We start from the raw sequence: 21,916 nt of genomic DNA, 5'->3' as shown, positions 1-21,916 counted from the left end.
TAGGTCTCGTCCCACCAATAGCATGCATAAAACAGTTCATAAAACCCTCCAAGCCCTGGAATCATCCCTATCAACTCACACGATTGAAATTTATACCACTGCATCACGTAAAATAACAGAGAAAAATTCCAACCGTTCCCTTTTGCAGGATTTCGACATGATAGAATTATTCGGTTCACCGGCTGGAAGAGCATTAACAGTGAATAATAGAACAGCTGCCGAAATGCAGCCATGTAGCAAATCGAACAACAGCACCAACAGTAGTTCCAACATTGCCAGCGGCATCAGCAACGGTGCCACCAACCCTCAAAATCATCCCCTCAGCCAACAGCCTCTGTACCATCCGCTGCAGAACTGCGGCTTCAGCGGAACCTGTAGCACTATTGGCACTAGCCTCAACCACCATACGAGCCATTCAACTGCCAGCAACAACTTTGTCGAAACTAGCGATCTAATAAGGTACAGATCCAACCATCCCCAGTTGCACCAGCACCACCATCAAACGACAAACTACAGCAACAACAACGGTCGAACAAACTCGAAGATTGCCAAAATATGGAAGCTCTTCGACGAGGACCGAATACGTAAAGGCACCAATAGCACCAGCCTCAACAGTAACAACAACAACAACAACAATAACAACAACAACAACAACAACAGCAGTAGTAGTAGTAGTGGAATTAGTGGGAGTGACATCTTCAGTCGATGTCAAAGGTACGTTGGACACTACATAGTAGCCCTGATTTCAGGATTTAATCCATGTTAAATTTTTATTCAAACAGCAGGAGAAAATCCAGCCCAGTCCAGAGCGAGGAGAAAACCGCTAAGGACCTGTACAACGAGGCGGCCCAGCTTCTCGGAATCAAGTGCACTCTCAGTGACAGCTGTCGTTGCATTGATTGCCAGGTGGGTTTCTTTATTCTGTCGGATCGTTGGGTTGTGTAAGGTAATTCCAATGAATAGGGTGGTTAAATTATCAATCAATAACCGTCACTAGCATCCATCTTAGAGGAGGCACTACATGTCCAACTGGCCTCATTATATTTGTTGTACTATCGGGTCAAACGAGAAATTCTTGAATTAATTCTGCTCAACTAGAACTTTGCGCCAGCCGACCTCAGCATATACATTTCGTTAAAAACTTTAACTGAAAGTAGATCAAATTCCTGTTCAATATGATGTACATAAATTGCTATCGATTAACATTACAGATAATGTTCATAATTTGAATAAATTCATATCATGCAATTAATAATATCAATATCAATTGAAATAAACCTACCCATTTTTGTAAACAAATAGTGGAAATGTCGGCCTAATTGCCCCTAATTTGGGCCCATACATAAATTCAAAAATCAACTAAATTTTCAAAAGGGACCAAAAATATCCATCAGTATCGTCCCAGGGATTTCGCGTTCACCAATGCATGCTCAGGGTAGAGATTTACTTCGGCATAAACGTCTATTTTCATCACAATCTTCATAAAAAGTTACTATTAGAAGCTCCTTTTAAACGCTATTTTAAACCATTTATTCTATTAAACACTTCTAGTAAAAGATTAGTTTAGAACCTTCATCAAAAAGTTTAGATTAGAGGCTTTTATTTGAAGCTTCTTTTAAAACTTCTTTTAGAACCATCTTTAAAATGCTTCTTCTAGAAACTTCTTTTAAAAGCATAATTTAAAAGCTTCATCAGAGGTTTCTATTAAAAGTTTTTACAAAGCTATTGTTAGAAAGTGCTTCTAAGTGTTTCTTTTAAAAGCGTGAATAGTAGCTCATGTATTGCTATTGAAGTTTCTTGTATCGAGGAAATCTTTAAAATATATAGACTCTACCGATTACACACGGTTACTTGCATAAATTCATCTAAATCAGTTAGAAATGTTGATGTCAAAACCGCATAAGAATTATTCTCGTGAGTGCTTGATCATTGGAAAATGACAAGAAAGCTCAAGATAGGTAGTTTCGTCCCGTAAAAGTGAGAGGCCCTACTTTCTCATTGTCACATGACGGCCGTGATATTTACCAGTTCTGATTAAAAGCATATTTAAAAACCTTTTTTAAAATTTTTCCCTTAAAAGCTTCTTTTAAAGGCTTTTTAACAGTTTCTTTTAAAAGCTACTTTTAAAAGCATCTTTTAAAAGCTTATTTTAAAAACATATTTTGAATGCTTTTATAAAGTCTTTTTTATAAAGTTTCTTTTAAATGCTTACTCTCAAAGCTGTGTTTAAAAGCTTCTTTTACAACTTCTTTCAGAAATATCTTTTGAAGGCTAATTTAAGAAGCTTCATTTAAAAGCATATAGTAGAAACTTCGTTTATAAAGCTTCTTTCCAAGTTCCATTTAAAAGGAGGCGTCTTTTAAAAGCTTCTTGAAAAATAATTTCTCTTAGAAGTTTGTTTTAAAAGCTTCTTTAAAAGCTTTAGAAAATTTAGTAGTTTTAATTAAAAGTTCTTCTAAAAGCTTATTTTTGAAGCTTCTATTAAAAGCATCCTTTACATGCTTCTTAGAAGTATATTTCAGAAGCAACTTTTAGAATCTTCTTTTTTCAATAAGTTTATTTGTGGGCTCAAATGTCTTTTAGAAGCTTCTATCAAATACTAAATTTAAACCTTTTTTTTATTCTCTCATTTAATAGCTTAATGTAAAGGAAGCTGATTCACTTGCCCGTCATTCCGAAAGAAAAACTACAAAGGGCAGCCCTATGGGGTTGTACGCAATGGTCACTTATATAATAAATTTTATTTGTTAACTGCAGCAGGAGCTTGTGTTTTGTGTAGGAATAGGAATTTGAGCGGGGTTCTCTCTGTTTATACTCTTTAGTATGACGCGCTTGACATAGATGGCCCACAGAAAATCACGAAGAGCTACTGATTCCGATCAATAGCGGTGCAGCTTCTTCCTCCTTCTATGGATGCTCATGTGCAGTGTTGCCAGTAGTCCAGATTTTTAGTCGTCTTGCCAGATACACAGGCAAACCAAGTATATTTTCATATTTTGTAAATATGTTCCAGATTTTCCCAGGTTTTTTTAAACATGTTGCTTTAAAAATGACACTGCAATTGATTTGCCCTCTAATAAAAACATAAAAATCTAAACTTCTTCTTTTTCTTCTTCGCATTTCAAGCTTATTGCATATCGCATATTAGCTTATTGCGTGCTCTCAACTTAGTGTTCTAGATACACTTCCACAGTTATTATTAATTGAGAGCTTTCGATGCCTGTACCATTTTTGCATTTGTATAATTGTGTGGCAAGTCCAATCATACTTCTATGCCTAGGGAAGTCGAGAAATTTTCCAGCCCAAAAAATTCCTAGAATGGACCGGGAATTGAACCCAGCCATCTCCAGCATGGTCTTGCTTCGTAGCTGCGCCTTTACCGACCAAGCTAAGGGAAGCCCCCGAGATCCAAACTTGCTACTTTTGTTATCAAAGGCCATCAACGTTGGACATTATTGGAATTTTAAGGTAATTCTGAAAATAGTTCACAGAGAAGTGTGAGGCGAATTCCTTGTGAAATCAAAAGGAGAACTGCACGCTAATTCTGAGTAGCGTTCCATCCATCTTTGTGGGTTTCGTCAGGCGAATTGTGAGTGCCACAAAGTGAGGATTTGATGCCTGCTCCAGCCCGTGCAAATTTTGGCAAGCATAAAATTTTCCTACTGATCTACTGGGTGTGGTGTGTTTTCCGTTGTCTTGTGTTAAATATTCAGTCTGTGCAACCTCTGGTTGAAGACGGTGTCAACTGTCAACTTTGATGACAATTGCGTGGAGATTTCGTGAATATACACACTTAGAAATAACTAATTTTACACAAGACGTAATCCATATTGGACGTAAATCATGGAACGTAAAATAACATTTCATGTAAAATTAAGTGTTTTCAAACCGAAACATATGCAAATCGACGAAGAGAACGTTTCATTGAATTGATCTTCTTGTTTTTTTTCAACTGATTCTTATGTCAAAAAGGCCGCTTACATGTGTCGGTCTCAGGGAACCTAAATTTACATGACATTTTCGTTGTGTGTAGGAAATACAATCCGGAAGAGAAATCATAGAAAATTGTTATGATGAAACATAAGGAGTATGCTTATACGAATCGTGAAAATAATTTCAATTGAATTCTGTCCAATTTTTCTATAGAGATTCATTTTAATAAAATGTTAAGACTTTTTAACGGAATTATGCGCAATTTCTGGGAGTCTTTCAAATCCATTTTCGCAAAGTACATGAGTACTTACGAAATACTGAAGAGGATTTCAAAACAATTCTGACAATACCTACAAAGCAGTTCAAAGAGAATTATCGGATAAGTCTGAGAAGAGTGTGACGGTCATTCTGAAGAGTGCACCGAGGAAATTATTAAGAATATTTTAAGAATTTCATAGGGAAAAATGGGCAAAAAATTATGCCAACTCTTACCAGTTTGTGGGCATTGTGGAATTGGAAAGTAATTTATAAGAGATTACCTATGAACTCTTAGAATGTTACTGGTAAAAGTTTGGATATTATCAAGATTTTTCAAGGGAATCCCGAAAATAAGCATGATGAAATTCTAGGATCATTCAAATGGAACTTAAAAAAAGGGCGAAGATATCCTGTAAAGAATTCCAAGTATATTCAGACTAATCAAAAATTTCATGATCTGGGACCCAGAAAAAATAGTAATTCCGGAATTTATAATCATTTAAAAATACTGAGACTTCAAAAATGACGCTATCAGACTTTCATTTTAGTAATATAATAAAATGATTCTTTAGCGTAAAATTATTCGTAACGGTCATGCGAATAGTGGAGTTACCCGTAGTTTAGGTAAACTTTGTGTGAGTACCACGATGTTAGGCTTTGATTCCTACTTCACTTCTTCTTCTTATTCGCATTTCAAGCTTATTGCGTGCTCTCAACTTAGTGTTCTAAATACACTTCTTCAGTTATTAATTGAGAACTTTTGATGCCAATACCAATGCATGAGTTTGCATATTGGCAAGTACAATGATACAATGTCCAGGGGAGTCGAGAAAATTTCCAACCCGAAAGATTCCCTAGACCGAACCGGGAATAGAAACCCGCCGTCTCCGGCTTGGTAGTTAATACCGTTCCTTTCCTGACTAGGCTACGAGGCCCCACATTCCCACTTCAGCCAGGTGAATTTTGCTTCAAAATAAAATTACCTACTTGTCTATTGGGTGTTGTGTGTTGTATGATGTCAAGAATTAAATTGGTTGTGTGATCAATCTCAGGGTAATATTAGAATTATTTACAAATAATAAAATCTTTATATTCTGGTACTGCATCAAAAAGTAAGGATTACATCGAATATTAGTTTTAAAAAATCCATCCCATCAAATTTGGTTAATTCTTTGCTTCTCATTCTTTTTAAATTAGTTACAGTTTAAAAAACAATTCGAAAAATATTTTCTGCAGTATTTTACCCACATTTAATTCAATTTTTGAACTGCTGCGAAATGGATATTTAATCTTTTTAGGCACACTGTGTCAATACTTTTCAACTTTTGGATGATTTAACAATGCTAACAAGTTATTTGCTTTTAATAATTTATTTAAACATGTAATTCATAACCAATTTATTTAAAGTACTAATAAATTCCAGCTGATCATACTGACCGATTTTTACGGAAGATTGGCACATTACTTTGATTTCAATAGCATTATGTTAAAACCAGGATTTTTTGGAGCATTCCAGATTTTTCCAGATTTAATATTTTAACTGGTCCAGATTTTTCTGAAAATGACCTGGCAACGCTGTTCATGCGGGCTGCAGCTCGCTGCTTCCAGACAACCTTTCGTTGTGCACTGGAGAACACCACCACTCACTACGCGGTGATTGAATTAACAACGTTTGGTGATACCAGGTGGAATTCAACTTTGGAATCTGTGTTAGGGAAATCGCTTTTCACAGGCAATCGGTGATAATTTAATTATCAAAGCAACAGTTGCACATTCGTACAACTTTCAATAGTGACATTTTGAAAAATGATAAAGTCTTAAATTTAATAGATGCGTATAAATATATTTGATCCATTGGTGATAAAATTATTGAAATTGGTTCAGGGGCAGCTGAGTTATTAGCGTTCAAAATCTTTCAAAATTTTGTTGCATATTTCATTTTCGGTTGTCACAAAGTGTACCTCCATATAGAAATCACAGACGTAGTCCTACGTCAAAACAAGGGCAGTAAAGTAAATCTGAGCAGCTACAACAGTAATTTAAAACAAAATGGAAAATTTAGGATTTCATCGACAGCCTTTATCATTAGATCCATAGGCCAATATTATTGCTTTTTCTCTATATGCGGTGACTAGAATTACCGTTGAATTGGGGATGCATTAAGCTTACCTATTGAATATTCACGTCATGTTCAAAATTCATTATTTCATCCTAACCATTGCTCAATTCGCACGGATGAAAACCGAACAATGCGATAAGGGGAAAAAGCTGAATATTCAATGAGTTCTATCATGCTGGTCGCTGCCTGATTCTGATGGTGATGGAAGGATAGCAGAATTCCAAACAGAGACTGAAGTTAGTCACTCATTCCGACAGTTGGCAGTTCATTTGAAGCAACCAGTCTGATGTGCCAAGAAGCATCACGTCACTCGTGCACAACACAGTACATGAATAATATTTACCACCCATTAATTACGAAGTTATTACCATTTAAATAGAAGTTGGGCCTTTTGGGATTTTCGAGAAATTTCTCGCTTGGATTGTTCAGTAGAAAAAGTTTCAGAGAAGGTTCGTTTAATATTTCAGGCATTCGTTTCGGAGGAAAATTGATCATGACTTTGTCATTAGAATCGAACTACACAGATTTCAAACGTCTGGATGTTTAGCTAATGATGTTCTTTGTGCTTACATTTTATTTCCCAGAGCCAATACTTCGACTGTGATGACTTCGACACGTACTCGGAATATTCGGATAAGTCATACGATACGGAGGAAAATTTCATCGTAAATCAATCGTATTTCTGCTCTGGCACCAGCAGCCACAGCCAGCGGGACGATCTGACTGACGACTGTCGCCATGACGAACAAGACTTTGGCGCCACTGAAAATCCCCATGCCAGTAACGACTCATCCAGCTACAGTGCCACCCCCAACGACAAAAACAACCCAAAAGGCGGCAACACCAATCAGCAGCTACATCTCGAGGGAACAAACGTCGAGCGTGATGGCGATGAAAATGAGGATGACAATGGTAACAATAAAAGTGATCAATATTTACTGAACGACACGTCCCACGAACTATATCGGGAGGGGGACGTCCATGGAAATCCCATGACAGCGACAGGCGAAATGCGGCGTAGGAGGAGTAATGAGAGCGAGATCGGACCGAAGCAACAGATATCATCGGGGAATGGCTCATCGAGTTCCATCCGAGATTATGCCACTGCCGGCGAAATTAACGAACCGGAAACGAATGGCAATTTGATAGCATGAAAAAGGTACGTTATACATCGTTACCAGTTGTGATTTTATTGCTGATTGCAGAATGATTTTTCCAAATGAGCTTAGTTTACATGAATTGAAAATAGGTCATTCGTTAATTACGTTACTGAATATGTCTGAATCATCACAGAAGATGAAATATCCGTTACAGAAATGATGGCATCAGCTAACTATTTTATATCAACTTCTTTGCTCGCATGACATTATGAATGGATGCCCGTTGATTGGCCTATACCTATATTATAAGTGAATATGAAGCAGAGAACGACGGCATCATAGTAAGATAGTTTGAATTTAGAAATTTTATTTTGTTGAAATTTGTTTTGAACACATAAGATGAATTTATTAAAGTAACCCTAATAAAAAAGGCTTAACCGAACAAAAAAATAATTACAAATGGATTGGATGATACCCTGAGCATGTCATTGAGCAAAATAACCATTTAAATTTTATTAGGGAAACTAAACAAAACAAACATGTAAAAGATTTTCGCCCTTTTGGATTACAAAACATACCTTCGAATGTGTTTAAAAACAAGTAATGTATGATTTGTGATTGGTAGACTGCTAATCGTATCATGTACCACATGAATTACCCAATTACACATAACTAAAACGCAAATGGCTACATCTTTTTACAAACAGTGCCTTTAATTAATTGCAAATGTTATCAAATCTCAGAAACACGATATCAACCTAATTTCCCATCATGGGAATTACTTCCCTCCGGCCTCCGGCGAAGTTCCATCAATCTAGGTAGGTATTTTCCACCCCATCCCACTCGTCCGCTCGTCACGACGCTGATTGTTATTGTTACTTCCTACACCATCACCACTAACACCCCCTCCCCTCCTCCTTCCTCACCATCGTTCCATCATTAGATCCGCCGCAAATAACGCCAACACAACAAGCGACAAAGCATCAAGGAGCAACACGAAGGAAGAAGCAAGTTTTCTTACGAAAAAGCTCCATGTCGAACAGGCAAGGCAGTGAAACCGAGCAAACAACTGTCGTCGTTTGGATTGCTTATTTACCTTTTTGTTCCTCGGAATAAATATTGTCTTTTGCTGATGCCTCCTCCGTGATCAGCGGCAAAGCGCCTTTGACTGTGCTGGAACTTTGAAATCGATGCGTGTGGGGGTTTTAAAAAGAACAAACATCAAAAAGTATTCAGTTTGATGGATCACGAATAACTGTTATTTTTGATGGGATTGGAAGAAAAGTTTTGCAATTTAAGAATATTTTGCCAGCATACATCTCTGTTTAAAAGTCTTACACATAATGCAAATTCAGTGAGTTTTAAGAAAAATCAACAATCTAGGGGAAAATTGCTCTAATGTGGGCATACAAATTGGACCCGCCACTGAAAATGGTCTAATTCGCGTCATCACCCGATCTGGAAGATACTCCAAGTACGTGAGACTACCGAAGCGAAGTGAGTAGAAGCAACCCACACAGCAAAAAAATAATTTTGATATCACATCAAAGTGGATGCACTACAGTCATGTCGAAAATTTCATGTAATTTTTATGACCACATAAATAAACAAATGCAGTAAAAGCAGCGTAATGTCAGTTCATGCATTGTATTAATGATAATTTTGTCCTTTTTAGCAAGTAATATTACACCATATTTTCGACTTGATTGTAGTGCATCCACTTTGACGTGATATCAAAATTATTTTTTTGCTGTTCAGCACCTACCTACGTTTAAGAATATTCCGCAACATTGATTTTACTGGTAGGGGAAATGGATGTAATGTCGGCCTAGATGCCCCTAATTTGGGCCCATACATAAATTCAGCAATCGACTAAATTTTCAATACCAACCAAAAATATCCATTAGTATCGTCCCAATGACGCGTTTATCCATATAAAATTGATAAATAGCAGATTTTTAGCGATCCATAGGCCAACATTAGAGCCATTTCCCCTATTTAAGAGTTCCGTACGAGGCATAAAGTGGGTAAATAAAACATTTTGATGGATACATATTTGTGCCAAATAAGTTCACCGAAAATCTGTTCGTTAACTTTCAGGCCCGATAGAGGTTAGAATTGGTTAACGTTAACATTTTTTCAAAAGCGCTTTTGAAACAATTTATATGCCCTTATTGTCAAGTACAATCATTTTGTTTCTAGTCCCGTGTGAATAACCAAAGAAAGCCCCAGGGAAGTGTATTAGAGCACCTTTTATTTATTATGTATATTAATTACTTGCGACATGTTTTACGATTTTGCGACATTAATCTGTTTGCAGAAATTCAGAAGTCTCACTCCTGAATGATTTTTTGCGTTCTCTAAGTAGATGATTGAAGTGAAAGCAGTTGAAATTGATTACAAGTAAAACTTAAATCATGGCAATTTCACGGAATCGATTAAATGAGAACGTCTCTTTTGTCATTGATGATAAGACTATTGAGCGCGTTCGTGAGTTTAAATATCTTGGTGTCCCAAGCAAGACAGCTAGTTATAAAGAAGTTGAAAATACTGTTTAATGACAAATGCAAGTAATCATTAATACAGGGTGGCCAGTGAATTTTTATTTTGAAATTTCCGGTTTTTCCCGGTTTTCCCGGTTCAAATCTTGAAAATTTGCCGGTTGTTAATATTCAACAAAAAATGAAACAGTACACATTTTTAAAGACGCGGCCAACTGTACATTTTCGGATTAAACAGCAAAAAAGGTTATCTTCCATTTAATTCCACTTAATTAATTTTGGTATCCATGACAGATACGTATTTCGACTACAATGTGCAGTCTTAATCATTGTCATTCCCACTTAAGAATTTATCAAAATCTAACTCCCTAGGGGATGAGCACTCAAGGGGCTAGATTTTGATAAGTTCTTAAGTGGGAATGACACTGGTGAAGACTGCACATTGTAGTCGAAATACGCATCTGTCATCGATACCAAAATTATATAAGTGGAATTAAATGAAAGATAACCTTTTTTGCTGTTTTATTTAAGCATTCCGCTAACAATCCAATTTCATTACTTCATTAAAATTTTCGGAGGCTATTTGTGCGAAAAATAACAATTTTCGTGATGCAAGATTTGGATAAAAAAAATATTCAAATGTAAGATTTTGAAAAACAATTTGCAAGATAACAGATTTGAAAAAACTATATATATCATACTTATGGGTCGTGGAGTTATAATAGTCAAGGTTCTGAGACTTTGAAGCATTTTAAGGGTTAGAACAAGTTACAGGATAATGTATAGAATCTTACGGAAAAACGCTAAGGCTCAAATGCGTTAGCTTTGCGGAGCCGAATATTTTTTACATTATTGTGTGTGAATATCATTTTCTTACAACTAATGTTAGTAGAACGGGGGCCGATTACTCGCGGTTTACTCGAGATTAGGGATTACATTTATTGATCATTTGGAGGGAGGACAAGGGAAAGCATTTTGAACTAATTTAAGACTTAAACGTAAAGGATGACTAAAACACAAAACACTAAACACATACATCAACAGCTTTAAGAAAGTCGTAAAGAAGCTTCATAATGTCGATATCACGGCAAGCCAAGATGTCTCTAATTGGCTTAAAGGGTTGTTTTCCTCGGACCCTAAGGGAATCACACAGAACGGATCTCGCCTCATAATGCAAGGAGCAGGACCAAACAACATGCTCGATGTCGTGATAACCGTTTCCACAGGTACATAGGTTGCTGTCGGCGAGCGTAATACGGAAGAGGTGGGCGTTTAACGAACAGTGATTGGACATGAGCCTGGACATTACACGAATAAAATCACGACTCATATCCAACCCTTTGAACCAGGGTTTGATCGACACCTGTGGGACAATAGAATGTAGCCATCTTCCCAGGTCACCATCATTCCACTTTTGTTGCCAGTTGGCGAGGACTTGCTGACGAGAAATCGTGAAAAATTCGTGGTAGGCGATTTGTCGCTCGTAAATATCGCCTTCCATAGCGCCCACCTTGGCCAGCGAGTCCGCTTTCTCATTGCCCGGGATAGAGCAATGAGAAGGGACCCATACCAAGGTGATGACATGTGAGCTGTTTGATAAAGCACTCAATGACGACCGTATTTCCTGGAGGAAATACGCCAAGTGCTTCATCGGCCTCATTGAACGCATAGCCTCCAGGGAGCTTAGGCTATCCGTAAAAATGAAATAATGGTCAGGTGGAAGTGAGGCAATACGCTCTAACGTGTACGATATAGCTGCTAGTTCAGCAACGTATACCGAACACGGCTTTTGAAGCTTGTATGAGGCGCTATGAAGATCGTGGAATACTCCAAAACCAGTGGACGCATTTATCACCGACCCATCTGTGAAAAATCTCTTCTCGGTGGGGACGTGGCGGTATTTGTTCGCAAAAATAGTTGGGACAATCAGGGCACGGTGAGGCTCTGGAATTCCTTGAATCTCCTGCCTCATTGTGAGATCGAATCTCACGGAAGAACCACTGAAATGATGGGAGACAGCGCGATTGGGGTTGAACGAGGAGGGGCCGATGTCCAGAGTCATGTACTCGTAGTACAAGCTCATGAATCGTGTTTGAGGATTCCGCTCTAGCAGCTTCTCAAAGTTTTCGATCATGATCATGACTTCACAGAGGATGAGGAACCGGAACGATAAATCCGCAAAACGATTTGTTAAGGGGAGGACGCCCGCAAGAACTTCAAGACTCATGGTATGCGTCGATTGCATACAACCTAGCGCGATTCGAATGCAACGATATTGAATCCTTTGGAGCTTCAATATGTGCGTCCCTGCCGCCGATTGAAAGCAAAAGCTACCGTACTCCAAAATCGAGAGAATGGTGGTCTTGTAGAGTCTTATCAGATCTTCCGGATGGGCTCCCCATGAAGTGCCGGTAATGGAACGAAGGAAATTGATTCGCTGTTGGCATCTCTGCCTCAGATACGCTATGTGTTTTCCCCAAGTGCACTTGGAATCGAACCAGACACCTAAATACTTAAACGACATGCTGTGAGTGATTGTTCTATCCATAAGTTGAAGCTGAAACTGTGCTGGATAAAGCTTCCTAGAAAAAACAACCATCTCTGTTTTCTCCGGAGAGAATTCGATACCCAGATTCATTGCCCAAGTAGACAAATTATCCAAGGTATCTTGCAATGGTCCTTGCAGGTCCGGTGCTGTTGGTCCAACCATGGAAACCACGTCGTCATCTGCAAGCTGCCTTAGCGTGCAATTTTCGGCCAGACATTCATCAATGTCTTTGACATAGAAGTTGTACAGGAGGGGACTTAAACATGAGCCTTGTGGAAGACCCATGTAGCTGATTCGTGCAATTTCCGTGTTGCCATGAGAGAAGCTCATTCGTTTCTCGGACAACAAATTAAACAGGAAATTGTTGATAATCGGAGAAAGCCCACTCGCATGGAGTTTTTCCGAAAGGATGTCGATGCAAACAGAATCAAACGCCCCTTTAATGTCCAAGAAAACTGAACCCATCTGCTGTTTTTCAGCATAGGCTAATTGGATTTCAGTTGAAAGCAACGCAAGGCAGTCGTTCGTCCCTTTGGCCCTACGGAATCCAAATTGCGTATCTGAGAGTAAGCCATTCGCCTCGACCCACTTGTCCAGACGAAGAAGAATCATTTTTTCTAACAGCTTCCGAATACACGACAGCATCGCAATGGGACGGTACTAATTATGATCCGACGCGGGTTTACCGGGCTTCTGGATGGCGATAACTCTCACTTGTCTCCAATCATCCGGAACAACGTTGAGCTCAAGGAATCGATTGAACAAGTTCAACAATCGCCTCTTTGTGACTTCTGGGAGGTTCTTGAGCAGGTTGACCTTGATTCGATCAATTCCCGGAGCCGAGTTATTGCATGAAAGAAGAGCAATTGAGAATTCTACCATCGAAAACGAGGAGTCCATGTCATCGTTTTCCAGCGGTGGATCGCGAGTGTTGCATCGGACCGGAACCGAATCGGGACAAACCTTACGCGCGAAGTCGAAAATCCACTTGTTAGAGTACTTATTCTAAGTGTTGATTTCAAACAAATATTGTGGAGGATTCCCACATAGTTTTCGAAGGGAAAAGTTCTGAACAGAATTCCAGAATTATTGACATGAAGTTCTTAGAAATGGATAGATGAATTTGGAGGAATTTCAATGCAGAAGAATGCAAGTTCTAAATTAAATTCTTACATATTTTTAAAAAAATTCAAAAGGAGTTATGAAAAAAAAATTATGGGAAATTCCTACGTGATTTTGAATAGATTTGAATGGGGATTGTGAGGAAAATGACAGATGAATTTTAAGAAGAATTCCAAGAGAATTATGATGAGAATTCAACAAGAAACAGAGTTCTTAGAGTGTTCCGGGGACAATTTCAACCCTAGTGCATCACAGAGTTCCAACAGAATTGATTGCAAAAAAAATGCTGATAATAACAGTGATGGAAAAAATCAAGAAAATCCAAAACCAGGAACAGTCGAAAATCACTGCTGATCTTGAGATCAGCAAAATCACAAACAGAAAATCACCTGATATTATCTTAGCTGATCTTGAGAGTAGCAACATCACAAAGAAAAAAATTAAGGCTGATTTTAACCTTAGCTGATTTTGCGGTAACAAAAACCAAACGGAAAATCAATAGATGAAAAATCCGACATCCACCGCCATTTTGGAATTCAAGATGGCGGACCAAAAACCAATATGGTGACCCCGGTTAGGGAATATTCATCTAAACCCATGCAATATGGGTATCTACGGAATAGGCTCGATGAGGGGAAGCGAAAAATTGACATCCGCCGCCATTTTGGAATCCAATATGGCGAACAGAAAGGGGTCAATTTTTAGTCATCAGTTTTGAATAAAGTTCCACATATGTAATGTGATGAAACACAAATACAGTACTTTGACTATATGTTAAGTATTACTTCTGCGTGAAGTCAACGATTTACATAGTTGAAGATGCTATTTCGAATAACAGACTGAAGTGGTAATTTTTATACGATAGATGAGGAGGAGATGAAAGTATAGAATTGATAGTTCCGCTTAGATTACGGCAGTGTGAAAATTGCATATAGAAAGTAGATAGCGAGCTAGGACAACTTTTAAGGAAGGTACAAATCGGTTTTATCATCTCTCTTTACCAAACTCCCCCTTTTGAGAGGGATGGTGAGGGGTGCTGCAACAAACGTAAAGTTCCAGTTTCTTTGTTATAAGTTTTGTGAGAGCTGATATCTGTACTCTTGAAATTTTTCTATGGTAATGAGATTTATCGTCAGCGATTCAACTCCAAAACGCTAAAAATAAATGCACACACAAAAACGGAGCGAACAATTTTGCATCGATGTTATGCAACATTTCATAGTTGATCGAGATGATATCAATTAGCCATGAATACCTGCAATAAGTTCTCGGTACATCTTTTATCTACCGATTGAACAAATAAGAAATACTAAGGCTGTGTTCCATTTGGAAAATTTTCACTTAGATTTGATACTTCGAAAATAAATTAAGATGTTCGAAAATCCCTCTGTTGTACATCGGCCGATTTTCGAGAAAGCGTCGGTCAAATTGATTCCTTGCCTGTCTGAAAATTTTCCATCTGTCAAATTTAAGTAAAAATTCACCAAATGGAACACAGCCTTAATAACTTGAGCACAGAATCGTTTCTTGTTGTGTTTGTCGTATTGGATCTTTTATCGATATGTGTGCTGAAAATACCTGGGCCGAGTGGATTCAAGGAGAAAGTCGACGAAGAGAATCTTGTCAGTGTTACTTAGGACCTAATGCAATGTTCAGCTTGAATTGTTTCGCTTAGCTGTAAACATAAAATCGATGAAGAGAATCGAACATTACAAGTAGGCCCTTTTTGAACGCTCACTGTCGAATTTCAGATCCTAGCACTGAAAAAAAAACTCGATGGTACCTCTATTTATGCTAAGAGATAAGCATGGCAAGTCCCTCCTACTTGAAGAATTTAGCAAAAAAAAACTGCGGTTGTATAAACCGTTCTATAGCATAATTTTCCAAGTAGGAGGGACTTTCATAGCTAATCTAAAAGCATAAATAGAGATACCGTCTGATAATTTCAGTGCTTGGAACAGAAAACTGTAATCTGTGTAGGAAAATCCTTTTTATGCAAAATAATGAATGTGCGTTCACAAAACGCACGAAATCATAAAAAACCATATTAAGATTTTTTTTTAATTCAATCAATAGATCAAAGATGTTCCGAGAATTAAATGGAGGGATTTCAAGCTAAAATGTTCTGATCGCGAAATATTGACTATCAATACCGAAATTTCGCATAAATGTCCAACCCATTTTTTACACACCACACTGCTGTCTTTCACTGTTGCCCAATGATTAGGGAACTTTCATAAATAACGTAGTAGTTGAGGGAGAAGGGTTTCAGAAGTTGGGACCGGCCATGTATTAGGTGTATTGCAAAACACGCTCCGAAGGGGAAGGGGGGTTAATTGGTAAAAAAAAATATACGTAATTTATGGATGGCCCTAATTTTACTTCCAAGGCTGTGTCGCAATGGGTGAGTTTAATTTAACTCGTGGTTAAAAGTGACAGATGAGTTATCGAATAATCCTGCTATACGAGTGTGGTTATTTCGGACCGACTAGAAGTTAAATTTTGGTAACCGTGCCTGAGTTCTGTTTGAAAACTGATCAATTTCCGGTATTTTCGAAATGTCACGTTTAGCCACGAGTTAAATTTAACTCGGCAATTGGGATACAACGCAAGAAGTATTTCTCGATTACTTTTTCGAAGGAACGTATCAGCTTTTGTAAACAACGCATTTGATCGTCGATTTGGCATAGCTGGTAGCTCGCCCACGCATGCTAGTACGACCATCAGATAGGGGAAAATTATCCCAACCTGTTAGCGGTGTTAGTATGTGGGGTGAGCTATTAGTTATGCCAAACCGACGATAAAATGCGTTGTTTACAAAAGCTGATATGTCCTTCCGAAAAGTAATCGAGATTTGTAGTTATCATTCAGGCAAGGAGCGCTTGCGCCATCGAGGCGACGCCGCTACCAGCAGCCAATGATCTCGACGGGAACGACGCTCAAAGTTCGAGGTACAAAACTCGAACTCTGCGCGCTTGACAGGAACCGCCTTCCTACTGCTGCTGCTTCTGCTAGTTGAGGTACATTAGCAACACTGTTTTATAACTTTTCTGATTCAAGCAGCACGATGTGCAACCAAATTGCATTTGATTATGAGGACTGAGTTTGGGGAGAACGTTTATTTCATGAAAACAGTGATGAAATTATCACTTTTTATTTGTCCATTTTTGAAACAGTTTTTTAAGGAAATGAAAAAAAAAAGTTTATTGCAACAGCTTACGAAAGGTATTTCCTATCGATTGGTGTATTCGGATTTTAATTTCATCTTTAAATGACAAAGCTTATAGCGTTCAAAAAATTACACCTTTTCGTGACGGTCGCAATTTTAGATTTTCGATTTACCCCCAGTACCTTCTCGTAAGACGTAGTCTACGTCAAGAAAAAAAACTTTGGAGCTTATTTGGAAGATACTTTGAGTCAGTAGGAAGTTTTCTGGCTGAATGTCGTTGGTTCGTGAGCATTCCACACAGTTGGAATGAAACGTGTAAATTTATGTACAAAATCATCATCATCTATGCTAATTCCTTTTACATTTACCAAGTACCAAATTGCCCCAGCCAAAATTCAGATTAATAAACTCGAAATACACTTGGGAACGTTCTTAGCAAGAATCAATACCGCCCGTCGATACGATAGAGAGAAAAAAGCAAACATAACCGTCTAACAGTCAGTGAAAGATTATATTTCAGTCCATTCATTCAGTTGGCAATTACTCTCGTAAACGGAATACACCGACACAAGAATGTTCGACATCAAAGTGGAAAAGCTTGCCTTCTAATTGACACTGATGTGGCCAGCAGGGTAGTACACGGCACTTTGATCTCGATGTTTTCATTCTTGATGATTCAGCTGGTGAGTATCTCGGCTCCTGGTCAGAGATGTAGTCAAGGGTAGTCGCGGTTAGCCGAGTATTAACTAGATTTTCGCGGAAACCAATTTTTAAAGTAAACTACGTCAAAATGTCTACACACTACGAAAAAGACATGTAAATTTCAGTGCCCTGAGACCGACACATGCAAGCGGCCCTTTTGACATAAGAATCAGTTGAAAAGGACTTGAAAATCAATTCAATCAAACGCACATTTCGTCGAGTTGCATATGTTTCAGTTTCAGGACACTCAATTTTACATGCCATGTTTGTTTACGTTCCATGATTTACGTCATAGCTGAATTACGTCTCGTGTGAAAATAATAATTTCTAAGTGTGTACCATAACCATTACCATTAATGGTTTGATATACATAAAAAGGTTCTAATGTAGGGGAATTTACGTATTCTCGTCAATCTAAGCAGCGTCTGCACTTCTACTAGCATTTTCTCAGCGTCACGCACATATATGATGTGTCTGTTTGTTTACATTAATCTGCTGCTTGCTTTTCTATCCATTCCAATCGACAGAATTTTTCAAAACGTTTTGAAAGCGTTTTTACAACGCTCCAAACTTCTCGGGTGAGTGTGACTATTGTCGGCAGCCTCTTTTTCTTCGGCAACCTTCCCATTAGAACTGCGTGTTAACCAGCTGTTCTATTATCGGCAACTCGAAATCAACCCCATTTTGTAGTGCGTATGCTTTATTTGAAGAAAAATGTAGCATTACTGGATTGCTCGATCGTTCAAATATAATCAGATTGAAGCTGAAAGGCTAAACAATCGTTTGGACACATTCAGGGAAGTGCGTTGATGGGAAAACATAGTGAAATTAACGTTTAAATTTTGGTTGCCGAAAACAGTCAATGGGTGCCGAACCAACATTTACCCTATTTCCCTTTCTGAAAATGTATGGAGAAATCAAGGTAATGAAAGGTAATGGTTCTTAACAACCCATTATTTGTAAGATCCAGTTCCAAAAAAAACATAATACATCCCATAAACGGTCATGTAAAGTTCTTCAACCATTACAGTAGAAGTTAAAAAGGAATTATAACAATTTTAGCCATATTTGGTAATATCAAGTTATGGTTCGTTTATGCGGGTAAATTGTCGATATTGACCGATTTTCAGCGAGTCTAGAACATTATGTCCCACTTGGGTCCCGGTCAAATATTAAATATTACGAAACACGGAAAATGTCTTATTTATTATTTATTCATTTGAGGAAAGTCACAGTATTCTATAGATGGGAGACGAAGAGGAATTAAGAGCATAATGAGCAGCCTTTCCATTTCCATTGATCTGCACTCGCGAACACATAAAGCAAGGAAAAATAAACAGATATCATAGATTATAAAATTAAATCTTAAATATGTACATAGCACCAAAATATTAGGTTGCTTCTACTGTATTTAAAATCAATATCAGTTTAAAAAAGCACGAGACATTCACTAAACAGCTCAACGTAGTCTACGTCGACCATGCGGTCGTGTCTTGTAAACAATCCCACCAATTTTTGTTTGTAACACTTGCACCCAAATATCAGTCAAGTGACTAACTAGCTCATCTTTTGCGACGACAGTGCTGGTCCTCATTCAGATTGGGTGCTTGAATATTTTGAGATCCAAAGCATTCAATTTTCAGTGAATGAGATAAAACTGTAACAGTTTCACTTGACAAATTCTCGTCGATGTATTTTTTTTTAATGTATATGTCAAAAATCGCAACAGTACCTTAAGCATATGTTAAAAATGCTGATGTATCCATCAATCAAAAAGTAATCAGCATCCCATAATCATCGTCTAGCAAGAGGCTTTGTTCAAAGCTTCCATCTCAAAACACCCACCCCACCCCTCGAGGGCCACTACCTAGTCAATAAATCGAAAAGAAAACTTTGTCCATCTGACCCTGCAGTGGCACCGCTGCTACACTCCGAGGAGCGAATGAGAAAAAAAGAACATGATTATGATTTATGCAAAACTGGCAAAGTGCGAGTCATGATGGTGCATGCAAATTGCGAAACAACGACCTGGCGGGGATGAAAAAAAACTTTTCCACTTGGCATAATTTAGACAGAGCACGACGTGAAAAGACATCCTGATCTTCAACTACGTAACATAGTCCGGACGGCATCATATGAGCATCGTAACTACAGATCCGCTCGGATTTTCGCTATGAACGAACACACGCCCGCTTCCAACACCCACTTAAATGCTTCCGTGAACTACCGAACGAGCAACATTTCTCAAGTCAGCACTACCTAGCTATTGGCGTGTCGATCAATATTTATGAGATGGGTGCTTCCGTGGGATTGCCAGGTGGTAGGTGGTGTTTGCTGATGTTGCGATTTCTTACATCCCAGTGAGAAGAACGATATACATGGTTGTCACTGAGTATTATCGTTTATTTCAAATTATCCTCACCTTTTGAATGCGACGTCAGCTATTGCTCGTTTGTGCGTTGTGTTCTTTCTCGAAATGATGGCTATCGATTTTGAAACGGTCTTGAGGATTTTTTAGGCAAATGGCTCAAGCCGTTGAAATGGGAATAAAACTAAATCGTACAAAACGTTCCCCTGTGTTAGCCGGCACCGGTGGTGTAGTGGTAAGCGTGACTGCTTTCTCACCCCAATGAGTCTGGGTTCAATCCCAGCCGAGGTCGGTGGGATTTTTCTGAGGCATAAAAATCTCTGGTCACGTCTTCCTTCGGAAGGGAAGTAAAGCCGTTGGTCCCGGCTCATGTGCGTTGAATGGGTGCGATATTCTACGCAGGTGTGGAAGCTGTCTTCCTGCACATTCGATTGCCGTCAATGGATGGCAATCGATGTCCGTCGGTGATTGGCACTAGATTGCGGAACAGAGACCGACGTTAAATAAAGGAAAAGAAGTTCCCCTGTGTTAAAGCATTTTTTTTTCACTCCTTGAAAATCACAGAAAAATAAAACTTGCATTGTGAGATTATAAAATCATGAATATCTTTTGAACACACTTAAACGTCAAAATGTACGCATTCATCTGAAATCATTGAAGTGCATGAGATTTCAGTACCACTGTGCATCTGATGGAAAAATAGCCTTGACTAAATGGTTCATTCATATGTGTGAGGCTTTGAAATTTCCTGTTCGGCTACCTGTTGGTGACTATCACATAACGATATCACGGACGATAAGATCGACTCAAAATTCAGTTGATTTTGAAAGTGGATTAGCTCACAAAGTGAGTAAAATTTTCCAAACTTTTCCAGGAGAAACTTCTTGGATGTGGAAAAAATTGACAAAAATTTGACTCACTTAGTTTTTTTTTTTTTTTAACTCTTTATTTGTTCCAAATTCAAAATAAATTACATTTCATTTTTAACCTAGGTGCTCCAGTTACTACAGTAACTTACCAGCCTTAATTGTTATGATATATATCTAAGTGTTTTTACATTGTTCCTGTCTTGGCAATTCAGTATTTTAAACAGGTTTTTTAAACCTGCATGTCAGTATAACAATTGATAGCTTAAACTAAATAACTAAAACTAAATCTTATCTAAGTATAAAGGGAATTAATCGTTGCAATTGAGGATTGTAACGATTTTTGCCGGAAATTATTAATTATTTTGTTGGACATTTGTGCTAAAGTCTCAACATTCGAAATTCTATGTACTTCGGTAGTACTGTACCAGGGAGGCAACTTCAAAATCATTTTCAGAATTTTGTTCTGAATCCTTTGAAGTGCTTTTTTCCTGGTAGTGCAACAACTAGACCATATTGGCACAGCGTAAAGCATGGCCGGTCTAAAAACTTGTTTAAATATTAGAAGTTTATTCGTCAGGCAAAGTTTGGATTTCCTGTTTATAAGAGGATACAAACATTTTATATATTTGTTACATTTGGCTTGAATGCCCTCAATGTGATCTTTAAAAGTTAATTTATGGTCAAGTATTAATCCAAGATATTTCACTTGGTTTGACCAGGAAATTGGAACTCCGTTCATAGAGACTATGTGACTACTACTAGGTTTCAAAAACGAAGCTCTAGGCTTATGTGGAAATATTATAAGTTGAGTTTTGGAAGCGTTGGGAGAAATCTTCCATTTTTGTAAATAAGAAGAGAAAATATCTAAACTTTTCTGAAGTCTGCTGCAAATAACACGAAGACTTCTTCCTTTAGCTGAAATGCCTGTGTCATCAGCGAACAAAGATTTGTGGCAACCCTGAGGCAAATCAGGGAGGTCCGAAGTGAAAATGTTATACAATATAGGCCCAAGAATGCTACCCTGAGGAACTCCTGCTCTAACAGGTAGTCGATTAGATTTGGAATTTTGATAATTTACCTGCAGAGTTCTGTCAGTTAAATAATTTTGAACTAATTTCATAATATAAAGTGGAAAATTAAACTTTTTCAATTTAGCAATCAAACCTTCATGCCAAACACTGTCGAATGCTTTTTCTATGTCTAGAAGAGCAACTCCAGTTGAGTGGC

General features: G+C 38.0%; 1 protein-coding gene across 1 annotated transcript in view; it reads left to right on the top strand.

Annotated features, from left to right (window-relative positions):
* LOC135698192 (M-phase inducer phosphatase) overlaps positions 1-21,916 on the top strand; it is a 431,658-nt gene that overhangs the window by 402,204 nt on the left and 7,538 nt on the right. Inside the window, exons 4-6 of the mRNA XM_065218089.1 lie at positions 149-714; positions 783-906; positions 6,895-7,469. Coding sequence (XP_065074161.1) covers positions 149-714; positions 783-906; positions 6,895-7,464 — 1,260 coding nt within the window. The 3' untranslated portion in view covers positions 7,465-7,469. The remainder of the gene's footprint in view (positions 1-148; positions 715-782; positions 907-6,894; positions 7,470-21,916) is intronic.

This window comes from Ochlerotatus camptorhynchus, unplaced genomic scaffold, assembly GCF_037179485.1.
Source record: "Ochlerotatus camptorhynchus isolate MF236.1 unplaced genomic scaffold, CSIRO-AGI_Acam_v1.1 ptg000083l, whole genome shotgun sequence".
Classification (NCBI taxonomy): Eukaryota; Metazoa; Arthropoda; class Insecta; order Diptera; family Culicidae; genus Ochlerotatus; species Ochlerotatus camptorhynchus.
This window is presented reverse-complemented; position numbering and strand designations above follow the sequence as displayed.